Genomic DNA, 17360 nt, shown 5'->3' on the forward strand with positions numbered 1-17360 from the left:
TCTAGAATTTATTTTTAAGTTTTAGTTAAGGAAAGGAGTGATTGAACATTAGGAGCTCTTGATAACATCATGTTGAATTTGTTAGAAGTTAAAACAAATGAGAAGTATATTTTAAAAATGTTGATATTATGAAAATGAGCTTTTATCATTCTTTTTTTTTCACTTTTTGTCCCATAATTTCATTAGCCTTCCAGATTTACATAAACCTTATCTCTCTCAAGGTGTTGGTTTTTATTATAGTCTATGTATCTCCTACCAGTATGTTTTGTTTGGTTTGTATTAAAAAATGACCAATTAAAATTGTGTTAGTTACTTTATGGTATTTGTCAAAGGAAGAAACAACTTGGGCCTGACTGTTGATATTTTATTGAGTAAGTCTGTAAGGTTGAGCCCTTATCTTGGGGAGTACTGACAATATAGTCATTCTGAGAAACCAAGCTACTTGTAGGTATTGTTTCGGGAAACCATGAAATCATAGGGAGTTTGTCTTTGTTTACAGTTGTATATCCTATCAGAACATCACCATAAATCTTCCAAACCAAATATGCCTTTGGGATTTTATTTACAAATTCCAGAAAGAGATGTGGGTAAGGCCGCATTTCACCCAGTGTTTCTCACCCTATTCATGAGTAAGGCATGAGGAAACAAGGCAGTGCAGGCTTTCACAACATCCCCAGCATGTTCCTGCTGAAATGCCAAGCAGAAAAATGCATGTGGGCGTGGAAGGTGAAGGGTTGGATGAGATGTGCTGCAGCTATATAGCTCCAGAGAAGCTAGTATAGAGTCTGTACTAAGGAGAACTGTTTTTAAAGTCAGTTTTATAGTTAAGTGTACACCAAAGTTTTAACTTGTTCTTTAAAACCTTTGCTAATTCACCTAAATCCAAGCCCTTGTCTTGATTGCATACCCCCTCCCCATCTATGTCTGTCTGTCTCTGTCTCTTTCTTTCTCCTAAATGAGACGAGAGCATTGTATATTTGTATACAAAAGATTGTATATTATTCTTTTCTCATGAATGGCACTAAGTTACATTTTAAATATACTCACCATATTACTAGAGGTGTCCTGGATGAGAGAGCTAATGTTATCAGGTGTCTGGAATGTGGGTCCCGGTGGCTCTAGCCACTGTCTGCTTTAGGGAGGGCACTGCAGTAAGAGAGAAGAGCAAATGCTTGTCTGTTAGTTTCTGCAATAGCCTTTATTTTTGGACTTGAAAGCAGGAAATGGAACTTTTTCTGGTAGACTGGAGAGGTAGGACCTCTCTCTCTCCATTGTGAGGTCAGGGGACCACAGACTCAGATCTCAGCTCCTCTGACTTCTGATTTGTACTGTGGAGTTAATGTGTGCTTTACCTGCCTTGTCCCCTTGGGCAGTGGTCCTTAGACTATTTAGGGATCCTTAGAGTCCTTAGATTAGAATAGTCTTTAGTGATCATTAAAAGGAGCCTTCTGTAAGTGGCAAGGGAACGACAACCCAGAAAGGGAAGATTGTAAATGTTGAATCTTGTCAGGAAAGAGAAATGTTATTTACTAGTTGTTACATGAAGCATATTTGGCTAAATATTTCTATATAGTATGTCTATTAACTGCATTGTAAGTCTTTAAAATAGGCCTTTAAAAAAAATTTCCAGATGGGGATTTATGTCTCAAATCTATCTACTTAGCCCACATTGTCATGATATGGTAAAGATTTGAACCCAAGTGTAATGACTGAAAGATTTTCATTGTAGAAAAGGTTTGTGATATATTTGGTCTATTCTGCTACTCCCTACTTAAGCAATAACTTCTCAGAGGCAGTGTTTCTTTGTAACAGTGATGTGTAGAGATGTAGCTGACACTAGAATGGCCTCATGAACCCATTATTTTGAACCCCTCAAGCACCTTTACTTGTATCCAAGTTCAAGACCATTGATTTTAAGTGAGAAGAGAAACTTCTTACTCCATTTAGCAGAACAATTTGTAGAACACATCTTCCCAGGTGGTGCTTTGGATGCTTTTAAGCATTATGGAACTTGTATCTTATGCTTGACTGGCTTGTGGATGCCTTACCCCATCTCTGCCTTTCTGGGAACGATGTTGCAGTAATGCTACACTGTTCAGTAGGACTGGATAGTGGTGCTTCATGTCTTTTACAGGCTTACTTTTCTTTTATATTAGAATAATTTACTTTAATGGCTAGAAGATACTTAACAATTTCCCATTTTTATTATCTTGTCTTTTATTTTTTTCTTCTGAAGTTCCTGATTTTTGAGGTTACCAACTAGTTTTATGAACTGGGAAGGATGGAGAGAAAATACTAACACTTAACCATTGGTATAATTACAGCCCTACACTCTTGTCCATTGTGTAACATATAACTTTTCATAGGCATCTCACTTTAATATCATATGCAAAATGTATATATTTTGCCAGAAAGAATCATTATGTTGCTTGGGAGTTTAGTTTGGTCCTCAAAATATTCGTTTAATATTAAATACATTTTTACAGAGCATATTTTTATCAGTGTCAGAATAACAACTGTCAAAGTCTACTGTAAGCATCCCTAACTTCAGAAGATTGTATGAAGTATTGGAGCTCAGCCATTATTCTGCCTTTATGATTTGTGAAATAGATGGCCTAACCTCAAGGCATGCTAGTGCAAGACTTCCTTGGTATTTTAGTAATTCAGCCCTTTGGGTTGGTGCCCAAGGTGAACCTTTCATAATAAAGGCATATGCTTCTCTGCATAAGGTTTTTGATGTCCAAAAAGGCCTTAGCACAAAGAAACTGTGTAAATAGTTAAGAAATTCTTGATTCATTGTTTAGGTAAAATTAAAAACACGGGCTAGGATGTGGGTCAGTGTTACAATGCTTGTCTAGTATGCCTAGGTTTATTTCCAACACACACACACACACACACACACACACACACACAGAGAGAGAGAGAGAGAGAGAGAGAGAGAGAGAGAGAGAGAGAGAGAGAGAGAGAGAGACTAAGATTTTCTCTAGCCATTGCACTTCCTGTGAATTCTAAGTTTCTCAATTAATTACATTTTCACACTTCTTAAATTAAAGCTCTGATGTACTTAAACTTTTACTCATAAATGTAACATAGTTAACCTTTTTAAAAATATGTAGAACACACCTTTTGTCACAGCACTCAAGGGAACCTCATTGAGTTTGAGGGCTGGTCTATGTAGTCAGGTGCAGTCTAATTATGGCTTCATGGACTGTGCTTCAAAAGAAAGTGAGCTTAACAAGAACAGATGACCCTTCCTCAACACTTTGGAAGTTCTGCTGCTTGTTTGCTTTCTTTGACAGTCATTTTCTTTTCTTCGTTCTCATTCAGTTATAATTATTTGAAATAAAATACTTTCATTTAACCTAAGTGTTCTCTCTCTCTCTCTCTCTCTCTCTCTCTCTCTCTCTCTCTCTCTCTCTCTGTGTGTGTGTGTGTGTGTGTGTGTGTGTGTGTTTTCTTTTCTGTCTTGGCTCTTTTCTTCTCTTTTCCCTACTTGATAAGAAAAGCTCTGAGGATACTTTTGCCTTCTGTGCTTCCAGTCTCATCCCTGCCTTAGGTGAGACTTTGGCTTACCAATCAGGATGATCCCACTTGCTTTTCGTCTTCCTGAAATTGGTCAGTCTGGCTTGGTGATTGATGTCAGCCATACCATTTTGTCCAGGATTCATATTCCTTTGTTGAACTTAACTGAGATTTCACAGACTGGGGCCAGACATTTGTTTCTTCACATATATGCAGTCTTTGAATACAAGGCACAGTGCCAAGATTGTTCTTCTCCTGCATCAGTCTCCTAAGGAAACATCTCTGAAAGGCTTGGTACTCAACCTGATGGGTTTCTAGGGATGTAAATGATTGCCTTGCTGTTTTCAGAGTGGAAAGTGGGTCTTTCAGGAAAATTGTTCTGCTGTATCTAGAGTGATTGATGTGGCAACACAGTCCAGTTTCCCTCCTTTGTAAAATACCTAATCATAGCATACCAAACTATTAAATGCCAGTAAGTTAGAAGATACAATGGGCCGGGCTTTGGTGGCGCACACCTTTAATACCAGCACTCGGGAGACAGAGGCAGGTGGATCTATGTGAGTTCGAGGCCAGCCTGGTCTCCAGATCGAGTACCAGGATAAGCTCCAAAGCTACACAGAGAAACCCTGTCTCGAAAAGCAAACAAACAAACAAAAAAAAATGGAAGAAAAGAGTAATGTTTTGAAAAAATGGTCCCAATCAACCTAATCAGGCAACAGACTTTACTGAAGAACATAAAAGAAGTCAGGAAACAAATTAAGAATATACTTTGTTCAGAATAAAACTATATAATACCATAAAGGTGTTAGTTCAATCTGATTGTGCATTCAGTATAATAAAGTACTTAAAAACAGGTGAATAAATGTTGAAGTGAATTGATTTGGGCTAATTGATTTAGCCATGGAATGATTAAGGAAAGAGTAAACGGCAGATGATTTGGGCATCTGAATTTTAAGGAATAACAACTCCTCAGTTGTTGAAACCTGTGATGCTGTGTTGTAAAGTCACAGGGTGAGAAAGCCTAGACACACACACACACACACACACACACACACACACACACAGAGAGAGAGAGAGAGAGAGAGAGAGAGAGAGAGAGAGAGAGAGAGAGAGATGACATAGAGGGTTCCCCCAAGACAGTGGGGCACATAATACTATTCAGTACTTGGGGATACTGGACTGGGAACTTTTGTTGCTAAAACTGTAATCACTATTAAAATAAAATAGCAGACATTTTCAGTTGGAAGTGAACAAAAGCTTACATCAACTAGCTTTAGAAAATCTGGATGTCATTTTCAACAATGTAGCTAGGCCCATTAGTGTTAGAAAATTTGTTTTTAAGATTTCTTAGGAATTTTGGGTATTTTAGATTTATTTAAGCATGTTTAATCTATATAAAACTAATCAGAACAGAGATCCTGCATATTTTAAAACATTGATTAATTTTTTTAAGTTTAGGTATATAGGTATTTTGCTGTGTAGGCTGTCCCTCAAAGCTGTCTGTATAAGTGGAAGTGAAGCATATTCTTGTCCATATAGACAAAAATTGATTAGCACTCCAAAGTTACCCTTTACCCATTGTCTCTGACAGAGAGCACTTGTCCTATCCCTCATATTCTCTTATCTACAAAACATCAGAAAATGGTGAGGCCCTAAGACAGGCTTTTGGTCCCTCTTAGCACCAGTAGAGAATAACTTCTTGGTTCCACTGTAGCAGAACCAGGGCCAAACTTGATAAAGGCTGGTAGATAAACAAATGATTGGGCAAAGGAAAAGAGAAAGACAAAACGCTGCTGCTGCTTAGAATTTACTCACAGGACCAAGAAGGAGGGATCTGGGCTGGAGTGGTCTCTGAAGTGCTGGTCTGGACATTGTAATACACTGTTTATCTTCAGAAGGGGGTCTACTTGGACTTCTGTTGAACTTCAGAACTGCCGTGTGCATTCTCAGAAGTGAGAAGCAGGAACCTCGTACAAATAGAGTATATGTTAAAGATGTAAAGAGTTTTTCTCAGGAGAAGCAGCAAGGCAATTGGGCTGACAACTTTTCTGTTTTAGAGACTTTTTTTTTTTTTTGTTCTACCATACACAGGTTCAAGTCTGCAGATATTTTACAGAAACTTGTAAAAAAAATAGCTTTAGGTTTTTTAGATCTAATAGTTGAAAATTCTTAGCAGTGGTATGTTCTGTAAGCGGTGGGGCTGCACTTAGACATTTGGAAGCAAAATTTGTTCATACTTTTAAAACAGAGAATAAGAACCAATATAATATGTAGATACCAAGTTTTTATGAGACACAGTATATGTAAACATAATTTATGTCTAATAAATTAATATTTGCCATCTGTCAGGAAGCCTTTATTTTATACTTTCATTCCAATATGATGTGCATATAGTGAAGACTATAGCTTGGTCAACATACACACATACACATACACATACACATACACATACACATACACATACACATACAGGTACACACTTATTTAAGCAGAATTCAATCAAGATAAGTTTTCTAGTGTTCCACAATTTCTTGTACCTCCTTTATTCTTACTTGGGTCATTGTAAATGAATTTTGTTGTCTTGAACTTCACCTGAATAGAATTATGTATCATGTTGTGGATGGTGGCATTTGTTACTGAACATTTGTGAAATTTATTCATTTGGTGCAAGTGGCAGCACTAATACTTCGTAGTAGCCTATTTTAAGAAATTTATTAAAAATACGCATGTTGGTTACATTTTGAGCATAAATAATTGTAAACATAATATTGTATATAAATATATTTGATTTTTACTTACTTGACCAGAGAACCAGGAATCTTGCTAAATTATCTCATAATTCTAAATTATACAGACTTTCATATTATCTGTGGGTATGTCAAACAATTACTTAATTTTATTTCTTTTTCCAACTTAATGTTGGTTACTTTCCTTTTTGTAACTTGAAAAACAGGAGCAACTGAGTAGGGCCTCAAATAGACATCTTCTGTGTCTCCTGGTTCACCTTTAAGAATTATGTTAGTTGTGTTCTTTAAAATAGCTTCCCTTTGGAATTTATCAGTCACCAAATGTTAACTGTTAGAATCATATGTGATTCCTGCCTTTCCGAGTGTGGTCAGTTTTAGAGGTACATCTTAGATTTTAAGCCAGTTTAATTTTGCAACTCCCCCTACCACCACTAACTTGTTTTGGAGTTGTGTTTATGCTGTCACATTTCATCTTCTTTTCTAGTGATATCTTTGACAGTTTTTGTTCAGTTGCATCAGCTTTCAGACTTGTTTAGCTCATTGAATGTGTTGAGAAGTGCTTATTCTTATAATCTGGAGGAATATATGTATACAAGAGTGTTATTATTTATTCCTTCAGTGCTTGAAATAATGCACCAATAAATATTTGTGAGCACAGAGTTTTCTTACAGATTTAACTACCTATTTGGCTATGTGAATATAATTTTTTTTTGTTTCTTCGTTTTAGTATTGGTGAATTGTATGCTTCAGGGAATTGAAGTTTTCATTTAAATTAGACTCTAACTGCATTGAAATAAAATTATTTACAAATGTCCTCAGAAATCTTTATATTACCCATTTGTATTCCAGTTATGGTTGGCTCCCTTTTCATTATTCAGTGTGTTCTCTGGTGTGTGTGTGTGTGTGTGTGTGTGTGTGTGTGTGTGTGTGTGTGTGTGTGTGTGTGTGTGTGTGTGTGTTTACCCCCTTCATCTGTCTTCTGTCCTAGGTTCCTAGGTACTGAAGAAGAATCAGCTTTTGTTCATTTTTCTTTTGTATATATGATTTGTTCTCATCCCCTCTTTCTGAGTCTGATATATTCAGTCTAGCCCCAAACTTGCTTTGTAGCTGAGGGTGACCTTGTACTTGTGTTCCTTCCAAAAGGATCTGGCAAAAGCAACATCAGGAAGGAAGAACTTGTTCTGGCTCATGGTTCAAGGGAAGATAGTTCCAGGAGGCAGGGAAGTCATGACAGCAGGGGCTTGGGAAGGCTGTGGCTTTGTATATGCAGTCAGGGAGTGAAGTGAATGATGGTGCACTGCTTGCCTTCTCCTTTTTAGCAAGTGCAAGACCTCAGACCATAGAATGATACTGCCCATTTTTAAGATGTGTCTTCACAACTCAGTTAACTCAGTACTTCTGTTTTTATACTAATATAATAAATGTATGTGTATAATATGTGTGCACATGTGCATACATTATACACACACACACATCTCATAAAGCATTGCTATTACTACTGGATTTTTGAGTATCTCATTTTGTAGTACTGACTAGCCTCAAAGTCACCTTGTAGCACAGGTAGCCTTGACTTCCAAATTCTGGGATTATAGTTGTGCATTCTTCACCCATGAGTCTGTCAGTCTTTTCTATTTTCCAGTGTTTCTGTAGTTCTTAAACCTGTGCCCTTGTTTTCCTTTTGGTAAATTTAGTTTTGTTTTGAAAATGGCTTATCTTACTTACCTGTGGTTTTCAAATGGATACTTTGAAAGATAGAAGTTTCCAGGTTACAGTGTTTTCCCCTTATCACACCAATTCATGTTTTTGCTTTTTCCTTTTTTCTTGATATTTGTGTTTCTTTGAAGTCAATTTGTCCTTTGTACTGACTTTGAGTTTCTTGTAGGATTTTATATTTAGTTATTTGGCTATGAGATACCTAGTTTGTTTTTAAAAATTCTGCTTGAGGGCTGGAAAGATGGCCCAGAGCTGGCTGCTCTTCCAGAGACTCTGGATCAAGTCCTAGCATGCACATGGCAGTTCACAAGAGTGTAACACCAATCCCAGGGGATCTGATTTTTTTTTTTTTTTTTTTTTTTTGTGGCTTCCACAGGCACTATATGCACATGGTGTGCCCTCTTGCAGACAGGCAAAACAACCACACACATAAAATAAAAATAAATAAAAAATCCCAAAATAAATTTTGGTTTGAGATTTGTTGAAATTCCTTGAGTTGGTAGCTTGGTGTTTTTTATTAGTTTTAAAAGTTTCAGTTTAAACAATGCTTAAAAAAACATTGTTTTTTTTTTTTTGAGAGTTGTAATTTTTTAATGTAAATTAGAAACAAGCTTGTTTTACATGCCAATCCCAGTTCCCTCTCCCTCCCCTCCTTCCCTGCCCTCCACCAACCCCATCCCCTTTCTGCTCCCCAGGGAGGGCGAGGTCTTCTATGGGGATCTTCAAAGTCTGTCATCTCTTTTGGAGCAGGACCTAGACCCTCCCCTGTGTGTCTAGGCTGAGTAGACATTGGTTTTTTTAAAGGCTGGTTCTGTTCCTTTCTCACCATTTACTCTTTTAAATCTTCAATTTAGAAATATGTGAGAGTTTATATTATTTGACATTTTTTTGAGACAGAGTTACTCTGTGTGGCCTTACCTGCTCTTGACTGTCCTGGAACTCAAAGAGATCCACCTGCCTCTGCATCCCAAGTGCTGGTTTTAAAGGCATGTGACACCATCACCAAGCTTATTTGATGTTTAGTTTTTTTGTGTGTGTTATATTTTCTTCTCCTTTTTTGTGTATGTTAAGGTTGATGATTATTTTCTAGTTAGCTGTTTAGTCAGGTTTGTTGTTAAACACATTTAGTGAATTCCCTTTTTAAAAATTCTAAACTACCTTTTTTTGGTTTTGTTTTACATTTTTTTTCTTGTTGTTCACACACACACATGCTCTCCTTGGTAGTATGTGGAGGTCAGAGACCAATGTTCAGGAGTTGATTCTCTCCTTCCACCATCATTCTGGGGATCAAACTCAGGTATCAGTCATGGCAGCAAGCACCTTTACCTTCTGAACCGTCTCTGCAGCCCAGTTCTAATGAATCTGTAATTGGAGATGTATTTCTTAGTCTTGGGGTGAGCATTATTGTCTCAATAGTCCAATCCCCTGTTGAAATCTTCACTTTTATCTATTTTTCTTTCATTTCATTCAACATATGAGTCATAAATATTTTAAGCAACTTAATAAAAAATTAAGCAAATGCTTCTTACCAGCTAGTGTATCTCTCTTTCCCTTGCTTGGCCCCAGGCAAGTAGTTGCCTGTGATCTAGTTCGTCTTAAAAAAGCCCATGCTTCTTATTTCTCTAGAGTTTACCCTAGTTACCTGCCCTGAGTCCTTTTATCTGATGCATTCTAGGAAAGTTTCAGTTTTGTGTAGACCATCTGCTTTAGCAAACTCTTATGATCTTAATTACATTATTGTATGTGTATGTACATATGTGTGTGGACACACGTGCTGTATAGCACTTGCATGGAGGTTATGTTCCTTCCACTGTCTGGGTCTGGAGCTAGAATTAAGTCATCAGGCTTGGTGCTAAGCATCTTTAGGAAGTCACCTTGATGGCCCTCTATCTGCCATTTCCTGTTGGGCCAGTAGTGATGCTGATTACAGATTCCTCCATCTGGGTCAGATTCTACAAATGGACCATACTGCCTCTTTCTTTTCGATAATGTAAAAATCTGAATTAGATGAGAGTTTGCCTTGACTTTTTCTTTACTTTTTGTTTAAATTTGCCTCCTAATTTTTTTATTGGCTATCATGTAATATAGATGGAGAATTGTCAATAAATCTTTGTTGTTTTTACATTTTTATTTTCTAAATTGAGTTAGTGTTTTACCTAACACTTCTGACACTGTGTAGCTTGGTTTTAACCTTAGCAACTTCTTGTTCTCTTTGGCTCAGTTCTAAGATGGCTTTCTTGGAGTCTCAGTCAAGAACTTAGAGTGCTTAGCAGTACTATCTGTCCCTTGTCTCTTCAGTGTTGCTGGGCTGTTGAGGAGCTACTCAGTTCTCAGCTGGTTTCCTTTCCTTCCCCCTCCCCCCTTCATTTTGAATGACTTAGTTGACATCTTTGAATATATATAACCATTGATTTACTGATTTGAGGGGGATTTCCACAGGCACTTCTGAGTTAGTAGTCGTGTGTGTGTGTGTGTGTGTGTGTGTGTGTGTGTGTGTGTGTGTGTGTGTGTGTGTGTACATGAACACTGTGTTGTCTCAAGCTCTAGGTGCTTAGATCCTCATACTTGTGCAGTGAATACTTAACCAACCCCATCATGCACCTTCCCCGTCTCATCATGACACTGTACTAATGCTTAACACAGTGCTGTAGACACTTTCAGAGTAAATGATTTCTGTAGCAGATCATTTTCTTTTCTTTTTTTTATTTAAATTAGAAACAAGCTTGTTTACATGTCAATTCCAGTTCCTTCTCCACTGCCTCCCTCTGACTCCCTATCCCATTCCCTTTCTGCTCCCCAGGGGGATCTTCAAAGTCTGTCATATCATTTGGAGCAGGGCCTAGGCCCTCCCCCGTGTGTCTAGGCTGAGAGAGTATCCCTCTATGTGGAATGGGCTCCCAAAGTCCATTCTTTTGCTAGGGATAATAGCAGATCATTTTCAAGGTTCACATTATGTTGAATAGATGTAATCAGGCCTTGTATAATAATTGCTATAGTTATTTTCTGAGTAGGAAACAGGTGTTCGGTATATCACAGAAGATCTCTGGAAGCCAGTGTAGAAATTAAGGGTCACCACTAGCCACTCAAGTTCTTTGAGTTACACTTAAAATCAGAATATATTTTTCTGCCTTTTGGATTGTGTTTATTGAAACAGTTATTGCTGAGATAAAAATTCTTACAAAAATCTGTCCTATTTATCTCTCTAGGAAGATGAAGTCCTCAATACAGTCTGAAGAGGATGATTTTGTTCCAGAGCTACATAGAAACGTTCACCCCCGGGAGAGGCCTGATTGGGAAGAAACACTTAGTGCAATGGTAAATCAGTTTTATACATATGTACATATTATATGTAAGTAAAAATGAATGCAGCGTTACTCACAGGAAACAGTACAGTATTTTTTGTTGCTTTATATGTTTATTGAGTAGATACTTTCAGGTAATCTTTTAGATGCTGTAGGTAGAGAGGTAGAATACAATATGAAATAACAATTGCTGGCTATGTGAGAAGGCTACAGATGGCCTTTGTGAGAATGTGAATTATGAGCAGACACTGAAAAATGTAAAGGAGAAATAAATAGTGTGCTTATCTGGGTACATACTAGGCAATGAAAAAAACAAGTTAAATAAAGGCTGTGTCATAGAATTAAAAAGAAAGTCGGAAGAAGCACGAATCCTGTGGCTCAAATTAAATGGGCTGATAGAAGAATATGAGACAAGTCAGGAGAAGTGTTTTTGGGGTTGAGTATAGATCATGTGATCTAATGACAAGGGCTTTGGCTTTATATGCTGAATGAGGTTGAAACCACAGAAGGACTTAATGGCTGAGGAGTGACAGAACATGGCTTAACTTTTAAAGGAAGTCCAGATTTGTTGTAAGTATTAAGAGGCAAAAGAGGAAGTCAGGAGAGAAGTGAGGTGTTCTAGTCAGCCAGGAGACCAGTGAGAGGCTGCTCCAGTAAGCTGGGAGATCAGTGAGGGGGTGCTGTAGTAATCCAGGAGGCCATTGAGGGGATGCTCTAGTAAGCCAGGAGGCCAGTTAGGGCATGTGATAGTAATATAAGAGACCAGTCTGTCTGTCTGTCTGTCCGTCCGTCCGTCCATCCGTCCGTCCGTCCGTCCATCCGTCCGTCCGTCCATCCCTCCGTCCCTCCCTCCCTCTCCCCTCCCCCCCTCCCTCCCTCCCTCCCTCCCTCCCTCCTTCCTTCCTTCCTTCTCCTCTCCCTCTCTCCTTCTCCCCCTCTCTCTAGTGAGTTGGGGGGCTGGGGAGAAATGCTACAATAAGCCAGAAGTGATAAGGGTCTGACCTAGGATAGTAACAGATTGTAACAGCCCTTAGTTTGAAAATTATTTTCATTGCAAACTTGCATAGGTGGGAAAGAAAACCTCTCTTCTTAGGATTTGATAGCCTGGGAAGTATACATAGTAGCTTGTGACTACATGTGGCTCTAGGAATACTAGCCATTCAAATGACTTTATAAACTATGCTTTCCCTTGTAATTTTAGGTTAGGTTGTTTTCAGAAGTCCAAGTCTGTCACAAAACTAAGTTACCAAAGCATTTTAGTGTTCAGTAATAGAAGCTGAAATATGTCCAACCAAGCGTTTTTCTGCTAGGCACATGTTTCTGCCCAAATCAGTTATAATATAATGGTAGTAAATTCTACTTTGGGTCGTACTGAATTAATACTTAAGTTATTTGTGAGCATCTGTCCTGTAGATGGTCCCATGTGTATTTCTCATAGGGAGGGGCCAATGCTTCATCTTCCAAACTCAGTGGAATCTGATCGAGCCTTATTGGTTACACATAGCCATTCATGGAGGGGGAAGGAACATAATCTGCTTAGTTTTCTGTAGATCAACTACTGATATTTATCTCAACTCTTCAAACAACTGTTTTCCCTAAATGTAATTAAGCCAGTTTGTATTTTCTGGGTAAATTTCTGGGCTGCTGCAGTCAATCATAATTGAGTTGTCTGTATCAATAATCAGCTTTCCTTGTTCAGCTAACAGATGAGCTACTTAGAAAAGCTACTTAAGTTACAGTTCTGTAATTTTGTGAAGAAATTCCAGTGATGTATCTATTCTACAGGGTATTTTGTTCTTGATTTTTCAGAGATTGTCCTCCTGTAAGTTGAAGATACAGAATGCACAGCTTAGTAATATGATTTGTTTTTAGTTCACCATGTAATATTTTGCTAATTTGATTAAAAAATAATTGTTACTATTCTGTTCCTTTATTGTATGACACTCACAATTCACTTTTCTTAATTTTTAAATTATAGTCATTATTATTACTGTGTGTGTGTGTTTGTGTGAGTGTGCTATGTATATAGTGTACATGCCAAAGGTGTGTGGAAGTCAGAATATAACTGTGGAAGTTGGTTCTTTCCTTCTACCTTTGTATGGGTTCCAGGGATTAAACTAAGATTGTCAAGTTTTCATAGTTGGGCAACAAGTGCCCTTACCTGCTGAGTCATTTTGCCAGTCCCCATAATGAGATTTTTATGTGGCTTTTTTTTTCCTCTGTAATTTGATTGCATGGCTCTTGAGCATGAACTTTGTAGATGACTTTCCCAAGCCTTCTGGAGATAAAATTATTCTGTAATTCTCAGTAGTCTGTTTATTCCTCTATATTAGTCCTGTTCACAATTGATTGCAGTCACACTGAGAATATATCTGTTCTTTTCCTATCCTTTTGAGGAAGGGTAGGGATCACATTCATTTTAAAAGAGGATGCAACCGTGAATTTCACAAAAATACAGGTTGAACACATCAAGATATATTTAACTCAATTAAGGAATCAGTTAAGGTTTGTATTAGTTAGAGGGACAGACTCATAATACAAATATATAATAAAAAGGGATTTATTAGAATGGTTTATATAATTCTGTCTATGTAGTACAGTGTGCTGTCTTCATATTGGAGAGGCTGAGAACTGATGGTTACTCATTTCACAGGGCTAGGTGCTTTAGTTGCCAGTCTCAGTTTGGCCTGGAAGGTTTGGGAGATTCCTAGAGAATCACTGGTTTTCAGTCCAAGTTGGAAATTCAGGTGTCAGTGAAGAATGGCAGGGGCAGTAGTAGTGAGAGGATAGATGAACTCCTGAACTGGTTAGATGAACTTGCCAGTGAGACATGAAGACAAGTATGCAAAAAGGGAAAGCTTGTCTCTTGGACCCCCCTCCTCCTTACATCTGGGCCACCACTGGAAGGTCCCACCCACATTTGGGGTGCGTTTTCTACATCAGTTATTCTGATCAAGAAAAAAAACCTCACAGGTTTGCCCGGAGGGTTACCTTTCTGTTGATTTCAGATCTCATCAAATTGATATGTTTACTTATCAGATGTTAAACTGCTCCAGAAACCCAAAGCGTCTTCATTCACAGACCTATAACACTAAAACACATGCAATTGGATGCAAATTGTTCCATTCCAGTGGACACGATTTGTATCTCTTTTGAACTGAGACTATTTGAAGTATTTTTAGTTTTCTGTAAACCGACTTCCATCTTTACCAAGTTTAAAATAGTCAAAAACAAAACCAAGCAAAATCCAGTACCATTACTAATTCAAGTAATTCCTAGAGGGACCAGCATTACATTGAAAGAATGTTTAGTCATTTGTTTGCCCATTATTGTCTTTCATAATTCTTCCTTGTAGTTTCATAACTTCTAATAAGTCTGCATTGAATTTGTGACTAGAAAGACAGCATTAGTTTTTTTGTAGTGCTCCATTCACTCTGTATTTGTGTACATGCAATATGCACACACAATTACTAAATTCTATCTTTAGAATGCCAACTATTTTTTCTAAATACGAGTGGAAATAACTATTTTGTTTTGTTTTTTGTTTTTTGTTTTTTTTGAGACAGGGCTTCTCTGTGTAGCTCATTCTGTCCTAGAACTTGATCTGTAGACCAGGCTGGCCTCGAACCACCTGCCTCTGCCTCTCGTCTGGGAATTACTTTTAATATCACATGTATCAGATCCTTGTTATAATCTTACTTTGTGCTCTTAATTTTCTCATGTGCAAGTTCCTTGAGGGCATCCTATAAATCCTTCTATTAAAAACATCGCCTTCAATAAATGCCAAATTCCTGAATTGTAAAGGTGTACAGGGAATGTGGGGTATGTAGTTTAGTTGGTAAATAATTTATCTGGCATGTGTCAGGTCCCGAGCTTGAACCCCAGGACCACATAAAACCAGGTGTAGAGATTCACACTTGTAATCCCAGAATTTCCAAGGTATTGGCAAAAGGATCAGAAGTTCAAGGTCATTTCAGCTGGGTAGCAAGTTAGAGGCCAGCCTAGTTATACGTGACCTTGTGTCAAAACAAACAAACAAACAAAAAACAAAACAAAACAAACAAAAAAAAAAAAACAAAGATGGGAGCTGGAGAGCTGGATCAGTGGTTAGGAGTACTTGTTCTTCCAGAGGATCTGAGTTTGGTTCCCAGAACCCACATAGCTGTTCAAAACCACCTTTAACTTCCAGTTCTAGTAGATCTTATACTCTCTTTGGACCCCAGAGGGCACCAGGCATGTACATCATGCATAGGCATACATAAAGGTAAAACAGTCATACATTCAAAAATAAAGAAATTTAAAATGTTAAACAGGAAGAAAAAATACAGGGATGAAATTTAAGCCAGTATTTTACTAAGCTTTCTCTAGAAATTCATGTTTATTTTACAAACTGACTAAAAATAAAGTTTGCACTTTTTTTTCTCATTAACTACTCAAGTGAAAGGTTTTGAGAAAAATTTATTTAAGAGAAACTTTTCTAAATTTTTCTCTAAAACAGTTCCACTTATTTAGTTTTTGAGTTAATGTAAAAATTAATGGGCTTAAATGTTTATTTGTATGGTACAATGAGAAAGTTAGCTTTTCAAAATTTATGAACTGTTAAATTCAAATTAATTTATATAGAGATATTTTTTTTAAAATCCAAGCAATGGTAAACCCCTATTAGTGTTCTGCTTCTGATATAGTTCGCTACTCTTCTCACAGTGCTAAATAAAATCATTATTTCAAAAACTCCAGTCCAGAGGCTGGGAAGATAGCTCTCCTGGTAAAGCGCTTGCCACACAATCATGAGGATCTGAGTTTGGATCCATGCACCCAATAAAAATCTGGGTGCAGTCATGCTTGCTTGTACTTCCAGTTGCTGAGGCCTGTGCAGCTGGGTCCTGGGAATCTGACTGGGAGCACAGGAAAGAAGGCCCTACACCAGGGATGGAAGTCTGGACTCAGTGAGCAGTGTGCTTGAGTGGAGATGCACCAGTATCCCTGGTACTCAGCGTTGTATCATAGCAAGATAACCAGTGAGGGTTTGGGCTGGTTATTCTCAGTGGGGGCTCTGCAGGGGAGCATGGTCATCCTGGAAGAGGAAGCTGCAGTGGGAGCTTTTTGCACATATTTTGCTTAAGGCCAGCCTTTCCTGAACATTCATACTCTGACCAGAGGAAGGCCTTTCCATCCCTTTGAGCCTGAGGATTGGCGTCCTAGACCTCACACTCAGGTCAGCAATACACATTCACCCAGAACTTCATCTGTTCTCCACACCCAGCACATGGAGGCAAAAAATTTAGGCTCCCTGTGGTTTGAGGGATAGGTGAGCTTTGGGTACAGTAAGAGATCTTATCTTAAAGAAGGTGAGGTGGAGAGCAGCTGAGGAAGGCCCCTGATGTTGTCCTCTGTGCACACATACACATACTGGAACCCTTCTCACAAAATGAAAACTCTAGACATTGCCTGTAGTCTCAGCATTGAGGAGACTGACACTGAATTGAGAAGTTTGCTTGAGTCTAGGATTTTGGGGTCAGCCCAGGCAATACAACTTTCTAAAACAGGACTGAACCAGTGAAATAAACAAGAAAGAAATCAAATAAAAAATACAGAGCTTTTCTAAATTAATAAAAATGAATTATTTGTAATGAACATTGAGTTTTTTTAGTAATTGCATATTAGGGTCTTTTAAAACTAACATAAAACAGCTGTGTGTGTTTGTGTGTGTGTGTGTAGATTTTTTTTTGTTGTTGTTTTTTTGTTTTTGGCCATTTTTGAACTAAAACCACCCTGCCATCACACTTTTGTTCCTCCATTCATTTTGGTGCCATCACCTTAGGATTTTGTTACTTGTTTTATGTTCGGTATTAGAAATACCCAAACCAGCCCGGTGTTGGTAGTGCATGCCTTGAATCCCAGCACTCGGGAGGCAGAGGCAGGCGGATCTCTGTGAGTTTGAGGCCAGTGCCAGGATATGCTTCAAAGCTACACAGAGAAACCCTGTCTCCAAAAAAAAAAAAAAAAATACCCAAACCAAACAATTCATGTCATGTGTATAGGTGTAAGCATTGGTATTTTAGAAACATAATGATTC

At 37.9% G+C, this 17360-nt stretch overlaps 1 protein-coding gene across 4 annotated transcripts in view; it reads left to right on the top strand.

Annotated features, from left to right (window-relative positions):
• Arhgap32 (Rho GTPase activating protein 32) overlaps positions 1-17360 on the top strand; it is a 225773-nt gene that overhangs the window by 76656 nt on the left and 131757 nt on the right. For all 4 annotated transcript variants that reach the window (XM_027411761.1, XM_027411762.1, XM_027411763.1 and 1 more), the window contains exon 2: positions 11189-11297. In XM_027411761.1, the coding sequence (XP_027267562.1) occupies positions 11193-11297 (105 nt within the window). In that variant the 5' untranslated portion in view covers positions 11189-11192. The remainder of the gene's footprint in view (positions 1-11188; positions 11298-17360) is intronic.

The sequence above is a fragment of the Cricetulus griseus genome, chromosome 4 (genome assembly GCF_003668045.3).
Source record: "Cricetulus griseus strain 17A/GY chromosome 4, alternate assembly CriGri-PICRH-1.0, whole genome shotgun sequence".
Lineage (NCBI taxonomy): Eukaryota > Metazoa > Chordata > Mammalia > Rodentia > Cricetidae > Cricetulus > Cricetulus griseus.